This window comes from Centroberyx gerrardi, chromosome 2 (genome assembly GCF_048128805.1).
Source record: "Centroberyx gerrardi isolate f3 chromosome 2, fCenGer3.hap1.cur.20231027, whole genome shotgun sequence".
Lineage (NCBI taxonomy): Eukaryota > Metazoa > Chordata > Actinopteri > Beryciformes > Berycidae > Centroberyx > Centroberyx gerrardi.
The window spans coordinates 10,207,351-10,218,533 of record NC_135998.1 but is presented as its reverse complement, the minus strand read 5'-3'; the positions used below and the strand labels follow the sequence as shown (position 1 = coordinate 10,218,533).

Here is an 11,183-nt window from a genome sequence, read left to right as displayed (position 1 = left end):
CTTGATATTGGCATAACTAAGTAGTTATGTCTTTGTTTGCAATCATTTTCTGTATTTACTGGTGAATGGAACCTGGCCTATTTCTGGCACACACTGTTTATCTTGGCATGCTCATGTAGTATTTTGAAGGGGAGGGCATGTCTGATAAGTTTTGTAGAACTGAAAATGCAGGTCTGTTTTCCTGCTGTAGGCTATTCACAAATAATACTAACTACTAATACTAATAATAACTATACACCTACCTTCAAAACTCAACATCCTGTCCATCTTTCCAACAAGGGCTCTGTCAGTTATTTGAAATAATAAAAAAAAAATGCTATTACAGAAAATAATATTACATGTACAGATTTTCTTCTTCTTCTCAGCAAGAATGCAGAGGTGCTTTTATGACAAATTGACAAGAATCTGAAAAGATACAAATTTGAACCCAAATCTGAGTGAAAATATACCTTAAAGTGATGCCCTTTGTTTTGAAATATATACAGCATGCTTGGCTTAAATAATTAGAAAATTGCCTGAAATTAGTGTGGCACTCAACACATAAAAGCGATCTGCAATATTTTGTTTGGACCACAGTAAGGCCGTTTAGATTGTGTAGCATGACAGAGCAGCTATATTCACCCTCTTGTGGGAGGGGTCTCGTGCATATAAGGCCCGTGGAAAAGGGTTCACTTGTTTCTGGACAGCCATGGAGACCCTGAGGATTTTGTTAGCTGCTGCCCTGTTCCTGGGAACAGCCTCAGCAGCGTCTGTAAGTCTGGACAATTATTGGTGTGCATGTGAACGTAGCAGCTCGTGGAGAATGTATAAACACTTATCAATCAAAAGCTCTGTGTGGATTAATTCATCTGCTCTTTGTGGAATTTTGAATATATTTGATTGGATTTATTTTTTGGGGGGGAAGAAAAGAAGTGCACCTGTTAAAATACCCATACACATGCATATTGGTACAGGTATTACTGTGTTGTGCTGTGAAATTAATTCAAAGTATTCAGTACGTCTAACAGAGAGTGTTTGCAATAGATTAGTATACATTATCCCTGTCAACCTTCTGGGTTTGCAAATTATCAGCTGGAAATTTAACGTGTGGCTGAATATACAAACATATGGTTTAATTTGAGCACAGAGAAACAATTCTCAATAATTCACTATGACATACAGTTTCTCAAGAGGTCGGTGTTACCTTGTCGATAGTGAACATCTACACTTGAAACACTATATATCAGGAAAAATATAATTTCCAGAGGTTCATCCTTCAATATCTCTACAATATAGACAATTCAAGGCAAGGCAAGACAAGGCAAGCTTTATTTATATAGCACATTTCATACACAAGGCAAATTCAGTGTGCTGCACATAAAACACAAAAAATACATAATTTGTCAGGTAAAATGACATTATCAACTCATAAAATTACATTAAAAACACAGAAAGAAAGAAAGAAAGAAAGAAAGAAAGAAAGAAAGAAAGAAAGAAAGAACAGGTAAGGATAATAATAAAACATAAAGTGTATAAATATTAATAAAAATAATAACACCTGTTACATTTACATACAGGTGATTTAATTTAATTCAGTCTATAAGTACTATCCTTTAAAAATACCATAATTTGTTTAATTCTGTGCCATTGATTATTTTGTATGAGTATATCACTGTTACAAAATTATATCCCATTTGAGAGCAAAACTCCTCCCTTCTGACTCTGTCTCCAGCTGGGTGTGGTGAGGACAGAAGGTGGCAGTGTTCAGGGAAAAAACATTCGCCTTGGGCTTTTCCGCTCCATGGACGTCTTCAAAGGAATTCCCTTCGCCGCCAAGCCGGGAATATTTGAGAAACCCAAACGTCACCCTGGCTGGACGGGTGGGTTCTAACTCAATCTGACATTTGAATCTGTCATTTGTACACAATAATACTGAATAGCAGCCAAAGACGTAACCTTCTGAGAAATCGCACTTCCACTGCATATACAGTACAATATTGCTGCACTATTGCTCCATTAATGAGAGGAGAGCCATCAGAAGGTGAAACAAAAGGACTTGCAGCCGGTTTTTGTACTAAATAAGATAAGGAATATATAATATAATATATAATAAATCTACTTAGATCTACTTTACAACATTGGACAAAGTATAGGTTGAGGTTGCAGTGGCCTTGGCTGTACTAATGCAGGATATAGATACATGATAGAGGACTTCAGATGTGGCTTTGATTGTGTTTGTGCATTTAATTATTAGAAGATTGCAGTTGCATCATAGTTGTGCTGTATATCTCAGTTTCTGAAGAGCTCATTTCCACAATTACATGCTGTATATCCATTCAGCCAAAAATCGTTAACTGAAGTCTGTCATGCAATAGTTCTAAAACATAAGCATTGTCATTTTGTGAATCAAGGGCTTAAGTTACATACATATTTTTTTATTTTTTTATTTGTGTTATCAATTTCAATTTCAATCAGCTTTATTGGCATGACAAGTAATTCTTATGTTGCAAGAGCTTACATAAATAATGGCAACAATAGAATAATCATAAACAAACAAAATGATTAATACTTAAAGAATAACTGTAAATGACTGCAGATCAAACACACACAGAGAGACTCACATTAATTCTCATCTTGGTTCCACCGGCTTTCCATCAGTTTATGGTAGGCGGCAACATCATTTACAGCTATAATGGAAATGTCTGGATTTCAAATTCATGTTGTAAGGTAGGCTTTCAAACAGTGGAACAAAATTCTCATTCCCCCCACAGGCGTTCTGAAAGCTACAAAGTTTGCCAAGAGGTGTCTCCAGGTGACCCTGCTGCAGACTTCATCCTTTGGTAGCGAGGACTGTCTCTACCTCAACATCTGGGTTCCTCAAGGCCGATATGGTAGATTCCTTGTGCTTCCAACAATTAAAAAAAATAAAAAATTATATAGCGTTTGTATGTTAGAACCTTTCATAAATTTGGTGAATTAAAAAACAATACTTTTCTTTTTCTCCATAAAGTGTCATCAAATCTTCCAGTGATGATTTGGTTTTACGGCGGAGGCTTCCTGGTTGGAGGCTCAATGGGGCCCAACTTCCTGGACAACTATCTGTACAGCGGACAGGAGATTGCAGACAGGGGAGATGTGATTGTGGTGTCAGTGGGATATCGTGTGGGAACCCTGGGCTTCCTCAACACTGGGGACTCCAGGATACCTGGTAGGTCCAAGCAACGGGCGACGGTTGTCAGTATGTAATGGAAGGGAAGGAGGAAATCCTGTGCATGCGGCAATTGTCTTATCGATTAACTGTGGTATTACTTTATGCTAGATTACCTGAATGTCTTGAAATGCAGTATATATTAGGGATGGGAAGATCTGCTTTTCTCACGATACGATTCAATACGCGGTATGTGGTTCACGATTCGATACAACCATGATACGATGTAGTAAATAAAAGTTCAATGACAACAAAGTCTGACTGCGCAGAATTATGTTTATTTCTGAGCCACAAATCTTTCTAGTGATGGCATTGTCTTGCTAGAATGTAAACAACAATTTAAAAATGTCATTATGAAGTGAAAATAATATAATTTGGATGGAGAGCTTGTGAAATTGTGATGGGCAAGCTGTCTCATTTGTGATTACTACAGCAGAATAAAATGGAGCTAATATCGCGATTCATTTTTCTGCCCCACGATACGTATTGTCACATTTTTGTATTGCGATATATTGAATTTCGATATATCATCTCATCCCTAGTATATATTTTTTGTTCAGCATAGCTAGTTGCTCTTCTTTCAAAGTCTAAAATCAGTTTGGAAGCCTGTGTGTCAGACTTTAGTCAGTCTGCTTCTGACTCCAGTTGGTCTTCATGACAGGAAACTATGGTCTGTGGGACCAGCATGCTGCCATTGCCTGGGTGCACAGGAACATCCGTTCTTTTGGAGGAGACCCTGACAACATCACCATCTTTGGAGAGTCTGCTGGTGGAGCTAGTGTCAGCTTCCAGGTCAGAGGTTTTCATTAAGCCTTGCTCTTAGTTTGACTGATAGTTAATATAGTGCGTACATCAAGATGACATACATAGCCATTCATACACATTTTATCCATCAAAAACCAAAATTCAAAATTGCTTTTTAATGTCTGACTTTCTTTCTTCCTCCTGCTTCATGTTTCTATCTGTTACCCTTTTGTTTTATTGACTTTGCTTCTTCCCTATTGACCACTACTGCCACTGTCCAACTGCTGCTGTTTGTGTCATGCCATTTTTATGCCTTGCTTCACTGACCTATCCCTTGTTTTATATAGTTTTATACATGTTATGTATTTGCACACTGACTTTTAATACAAATACAATTCCATGTAAAGTGTCTTTGAGTATCTTTGGATGTCAACAGTTTTAAGGTCAGTTGTACATAGATGTTTTATGGCTCTCAGGAGGAGCAGTGGAGGCAGTGCTTCTTCTGAGTAGAGATTAGGACCATGGATAACCAAGATCATTTTATTGTTTTGAGTAGTAAAATGATTTCTGTTATAAAAAGTGATATGGATATGAAAAATTAATTAAAATCTAAAAATATGAGATAGGTGTAATAGGATAATGTGATTTTTTGTTTGTTTCTTTGAGCTGAGATGTTCTTAGAAGCCCCCCGTTTTTTAATCTCCACTGCACAATCGTTATTTTCTGTTTTATATTTTACATGCATGTAATATTTTATGTGTGCATTGCTGCACAGACTCTCTCTCCACACAACAAAGGATTGGTCAAGCGAGCCATATCCCAGAGTGGAGTCGCCTTCTGCCCCTGGGCGTTCAGCAACAACCCAAGTAAACTGGCAGAGGAGGTATGTATGCTGTGTGTCATTGTCAGATATCACAGAGAGGGACAACATGGTCATTATGTAATAAGAACATCGACACCAAAATCATCCATGTGTCCCCTTTGGATTGTTCGCTCTGGCACTCCATGTGAGTATTTTGGCATACACTATGTTGAGTGATAGTGGGCGATTAGCATAATCTCAAAAGTGAGAAAATGTGAACTTCTAGCTGGTAAGTAATCTTAAATGATATGTGGCTAAATCTGACAGTTTTGTAGGAGATTGTTTAAGTTTACACAAAATATGATACAAAAATAATGTACTGTTTTGAAATATCAGGGACTACTTTCCCTGTTTCCACAGAAAGTGAATGTGGTGGAAGATGGGAGACAGCTAAAAATCACTGCACAGCAGATGAATATGTAGTTGCTCGCTGGAAATAGCTCCTAGAATAAACATGGATAAATAAATAAACATAAAATTTGGGAAAATACAGGACATTTAATGAAAACCTCGAACGACTTTTCATACTAACAACTTTTCGTATATGCTAGTATGTTAGCATGGAGCACTGGAGAGAATCCTCAAAGGACGCATGGATGATTTTGGTGTCTATGTTCTCAACACTTAACAGATAGTTTACCAACAGGCCAATCTCCCACAGACTTGTGTACTCCTTGGTGGTGTAATCCTTTAAAGGGGAATCCCACCAAAATTGACCTGTAAAAGCTCTTCTGAATCTTCTGAAAAATCCTCAAGATTGTTTAGGAAAATGTCTATATTTATCCCTTTAAATACAGTTCTGGTACATAGCCTACTTAAAAAGCACCACTTTCTTATCTACTGTCTCCTCAGGTTGCTGAGAAGGTCGGCTGCCCCACTGATGGCTCGATGGTGGCCTGTTTGAAATCGACTAACGCTGTGAATCTCACCATGGCTGCTCCCCGCGTCCCCCAAGGCTCCCCAGATAGTGAGGAGTATTTTCTGTTAATGGAACGATACATCCGCACATTGTACATAAGATCAAACTAGTTTATTTGGAATGTTTCAGATGACAAGGCCTTTGTCAGGCAATCATTCACAAAGGAAGGTATACAAAGGAAATGGTCAGTGTCATCAAAATCTGAAAATAGTATTTTATGTGCAATTGTTAACTAAAATGATTCCTTGGTAGTCCGTTGTAAGATGTTTTAGTCATATTCCTACAATTCATCAAAAAGAACACAAATTTATAACAGTAAAGTATTATAATAATTTTCAAAACAGAGCTACAAAGTGCTTTGCAGACAATACAACAATAACATTTGAAGGACCACAATGGAAATAAGCTTTCGAGATTTATTGTGTTATCCTTGATCATTTTTAGACAGGTATTTTGAATGAATGGAAGAATGAATGAATGAATGAATGAATGAATGAATGAATGAATGAATGAATGAATCAATCAATCAAACAATCAATCAATCAATTAACATATAAAAATTCAGTAAGATAAACAAAAAATAACAAATCATTGCAGAGTCACTGTGACTTTCCTACACTACACACTATAAGATGCCAGTTAACAGTGTGTCCATCTTTTTCAGAACCTGTTGTGACCAACCTGATATTGTCTCCTGTTGTTGATGGAGACTTCCTTCCTGATCACCCTGGCAACTTGTTCCACAACGCTGCTGAAATTGATTACCTTGCGGGGGTCAATAACATGGACGGACACCTCTTCACGTCAGCGGACATTCCTTCCCTTTCTGGAAAGGAGGAGACCCCTATGTAAGGCTGGGAGGCCATCAGAGAGAAAGCAATTTTGTTTTATTGGCCCTTACAGTATTCCCACAAAGCAAACCATTAAACCAATGCCTAGGTTTAATTGGCTGTGAAGTACACACACAACAGAGTTGACAGTTTTACTAACAGAACTAGAAGAGGTATTTAAGTGCACAACACACTAGCGCTGCAGAGTCATTTCACTAACGGTAATGAAAGTGACATTTTAAAACAGAGCTCTCTCCCTTATTAACTCTCACTGCAGAGAAGATGTAAAGAGGCTCCTAGGTGCTTATACCAAAGAGAAGGGGCAAGCTGGTTTGGATCTTGCTTTTGCCGAATACTCCACCAACTGGGGATCAACGCCCAGCCAGCAGGCCATCAAGATCACCGCTGTGGACATTGGAACCGACTACATCTTCCTGGCTCCTATACAGGCTGCCATCCACCTCCACGCTGCTAATGCCAAGTGAGGCCAACTCCTTGTTTCTCTTGCCTGAAAAACAATTTTCAGTAGCTTCTTAACTTGGTGACATGAAAGAAATGGGTCATAAGGAGAGAGGCAAAGCATGAGTTTGATAACTTATCTATTTTTGTGATAAACAAAAATCATTTGATTCTGGATATAAAGACACACAGCAGCACAGTGGTGTTTTTGATAAACTTGTATATGGCAAAATCCTTACTAGTCCTCATGCTTAATCTCACACTCCACTCAATCATGGGTGCAAATTTGGTGTGACAGGTTTGGGGGACCAACATCGGGATTTGGTCAGTCCTTCCAAGAAAATATAGGCTACATACACACAAACAAACACACACACACATGCTGGTGAACTACCATTCATTACATAAAGGGACTTTTTTTTTTTTTTTTCAAATGCTGCAAAAAAAAAATCTTTACCTAGATGACTATTGATGCAGATTCCCCTATAATTGCTGGGGTGAAAATGTATTTCCATTTTTTAATTTCCATTTTAAAATGTCACACCCATATTTTTAAATATGGGTGTGATCTGGAACAGAGGTATTATCATATCTATATTTAAAAATATGTGTATCACACCCATATTTAAAAATATGGGTGTGATACCCATATTTTTAAATATGGATGTGATAATACCTCTGTTCCAGCTAACAGGGAAATTTCCACTTCTTAGAACTGGGTTGAACAGTTTAACTAACAGAGTTGAGGACTGCTGTTTTTCAACCATTATTACCATATTATCAATTCTACTGGTCTTTCCATTTTTAAGAGTTTTCAGTTTTTGTTTTAGCTCTTGAATAGTGATGGGATATTAAAGAATACACTGGTAATCTTTTATGGTATTTTATGGTGTCTCTCCTGGTGTGTGTCTCTCTAGCCTGGTGTGTGTGTGTGTGTGTGTGTGTGTGTGTGTCTTTCTCTCACTGGTCTCTCTCTCTCTCTCTCTCTCTCTCTCTCTCTATCTGGTGGAAGAAAAAATGTTCATTCCAGAACATAAGTAGTACGACTCACTGACTCACATAGTCATTATCTTTCGTCCTTTTCGTAATGGATGGGGATCCAAAAGACAGCAAATTAATCAGCAGCGACAGTCTTGAGGAACAGGACAGGGTTGCCAGGTCAAGCTAAAGTTTCCAGTTAACAGTGTGTCCAAAAAAACCCACCCAGTATACTCCAAAAGCAAATGTACAGGAAACCGCGGACCAGGCAAGTGGGCAGGGCGCAACCTCAAACATATTTTTTTTTCTTTTTTTAAACATCACTTGGTTGGTATAGCCGAAACAACCGTGTGACATATCTGCTCTGCAATAAAAGTCTGTGTCAAAATTTTTGCGCAAGTGGCTGAAGTACTATTGAGCAAGACACTAAAACCCTGCCAGCTCCAAAGGCACTATCCTGTAGCTGACCCAGCGCTCTGACATAACTGGAGGTGGGCGACTGAACAGGGATCAATAAAAATACCACATTACATCATTTTTAAATTCAAGTTCTAATAATTCTGAAAACACAAATACACACCACCTCCAGGAAATGCTCTTTCTGTAATATTCATCATTTCTACGTTTTCTTATTGATTCAGAATAAAGCTTTGTGACATCACAGGTTAGGTGAGGTGAGGTGTACAGACAAACTTGGTGGGGATACTGTTCACTGCACACTCGCAGAGGGCACAGATATCACATAGAGATGTTGTCAAAGTCATTGTCAAAGTCCCACTAATGCATGCTTGCTGCATTACTGCTGCATTTTGCTCCATACCCAAGATGAATTGTTTGGAAAAATCAAGATTGGCTCTCTTTTTTGCCTTTGGAAGTTAAAGCCATAGTCTGGTAACTTTTTGGTTTTGAGATCTTAGAGTTTTGTTTTGAAATCTACTAATTTGCTTTTACTGTATAACAGTCATCTGAAATGCTAATGCAGGATAGATGTAGGATAAATACACGTAATGTTTTTCAATGGCTACGACTGTAGTATCAAACTCTGTGATTTTGTTTACCAGGTCTGGCCGTACCTACTCCTACCTGCTGTCTGAGCCCAGCTTGATGGCCGGACCAGGCAGACCCTATCCCCACTGGGTGGGAGCTGACCATGCTGATGACCTGCAGTATGTGTTCGGCAAGCCCTTCACCACACCAATGGCTTATGGGGACAGCCAACGAGACCTGTCCGGCTATATGATCGCCTACTGGACTAACTTCGCTAGGACTGGGTAAAACAAAGTGGACACAAATCAGAGTTTTAACACTCTGATGTGATTGTTTTTAAATAATTTGAGTAAAGTTTATCACAGAATTCACTACATTTACATGGACAGAAATAATCTGATATTAACACGATTAAGACAATAGTCTCAATAAGAAATTGCCATGTAAACAGCATTTTCTGATTACCTTAACCCAAATGAGGTCACAGTCAGAGTAAGCATAATGTGACATGTGGAGTATTCCCATTTTAGTAGGGCATTTTATACATGTATACACCTTAATTGAACTATTCACAGCTTTTTGCGACACAAGCAGCAATCCAACTGCTTGTTGACGCTCGCTCTGCCTTCCAGCGGTTGCAAACTTATTTACAGGGGAAAAAGATGACTGACACCAGAAAAAAGAAGTCCCAAAATTTGTGGGGTGAGGCTGAGGATTTTGAGAGAAATGCAAATCATGATATCAAAAGGGTTGCTGACTGAATGAAAGGACAGGGTTATGTGCGTTTGTCTGAACAAGTTTGCAACTGCTGGAAGATATTAAAAAGCAGCTACTATGCCGCAAGGAAGAAGAACAACAACTGTTTAATCAGCTTAATCAGAATATTGTCTTATTTAGAATAAGGCCAATAGATTGTTGCTGTCCATAGTCACTGTCAACTTCTTGTGAAAGGTTAACTCAGATCAGTGCCCTGCTTTGTTTCATGCCACTACAAAACTATACTGCAATGGATGCTCTCATACAAGTGTAATTTCTCTTCCTATTTTCACAGAGACCCCAACAAAGGAAAACTGAAGGTGCCTGTGACCTGGCCTACATTCACCACCACTAGACAGCAGTTCCTGGAGATCAATGCCAAGATGAATGAGAGCTACATTGGGCAGAAGATGAGGCTACGCTTTGTGCGATTCTGGACCAGCACCCTCCCCAGCCTCCCATCTGTTGGTGGCACTGCAAGACAGTGATGCATCCTGAGTAAAAAATAAAAATAAAAACTGAAACTGAAAAGCTGTCAGTGGCTTTATGTGTGATTTAGATCCAAATGAGGTCAGATCACAGTGTGTCTTCCTCTGGAGTCCTGGAGTCGGTTTACTGCAATTTCGACTCCAGTTAGTGAATACTCATTTTAATGATCTGGCCAAATTGCTTATTGGACAGTTCACAAAGAACTTGACTACCTAAAGAGCAAGTGCCGAGTTGTCTTTGCAACAGTAATGTAAAACAGTACCAAATTATTTTGGTAGCAGCTTTAAATATATTTAAAACAAAAATCATGCTTTGTATGAATGTTCTAAGGGAAAAATATGAATACAAATTTCTGATACTTTCTGTATGTGCTCCACATCTCCCCATGTGGCGAGGTTGAGTTTATAAAACAAGCACAAAACGTATTTATTGACACTAGCCTAGCATCTGGTTAGTTAGTCAACAGTTAGCATTTAGGCGCTGCACCTCATTGCACGGCTACAGAAACCTTTTGAACTCTGTCTCTACTTGGGTTCAGATGCTCCAAAACAAATGTTATTTAAGCACGTGGCGCTCACTGTTGAACGTGTGTTTGTATAACGTGAGATTTGATCTGTTATTTTAAAAATAAATGGTGAAATTGTTTTTGCTTTCTCATCTTTGTTTAAGGATATGTCCTGACCTGACTACAACAGGGAAGGACAATGTGGAGTGGCAAATGTAGCAGCATGTGCAAACAGGGATGGACACATAGGCTACTGATTGTTTTGCAAAGAGTAATATGCTATTGTTTGGAGTGTCTGTCTTTCTAATAAAAGTAATTTAACTATTTTACTACAAACACAGTAATACATAGAAGAAATGTCACTCAAGAGTAACATGTCTTGTAATACAATCCTAATTAGTAAAGTTAATGAATTGGAGAGTACCATAGTTCAATGGGTTATTCACGGATGAAAAGGTCTATGTTAG

General features: G+C 38.4%; 1 protein-coding gene across 1 annotated transcript; it reads left to right on the top strand.

Annotated features, from left to right (window-relative positions):
- Window positions 1–671: 671 nt before the first annotated feature.
- Window positions 672–10,210, top strand: LOC139926921 (bile salt-activated lipase-like). Its single transcript, XM_071918784.2, has 11 exons — window positions 672–751; window positions 1,712–1,859; window positions 2,751–2,870; window positions 2,990–3,187; window positions 3,849–3,979; window positions 4,707–4,814; window positions 5,646–5,760; window positions 6,377–6,560; window positions 6,820–7,023; window positions 9,041–9,250; window positions 10,018–10,210. Exons 1-11 carry the CDS (start codon window positions 689–691, stop codon window positions 10,208–10,210), a joined length of 1,674 nt encoding a protein of 557 aa, XP_071774885.2. The 5' UTR covers window positions 672–688.
- Window positions 10,211–11,183: the final 973 nt, after the last annotated feature.

Excerpts from the sequence above, each read along its gene's own strand:
- LOC139926921 (XM_071918784.2), top strand. The coding sequence starts at position 689 with ATGGAGACCCTGAGGATTTTGTTAGCTGCTGCCCTGTTCCTGGGAACA. Across the intron at positions 752-1,711 it reads GAACAGCCTCAGCAGCGTCT|CTGGGTGTGGTGAGGACAGA; the intron begins GTAAGTCTGGAC and ends CTCTGTCTCCAG. Across the intron at positions 3,980-4,706 it reads GAGCTAGTGTCAGCTTCCAG|ACTCTCTCTCCACACAACAA; the intron begins GTCAGAGGTTTT and ends ATTGCTGCACAG.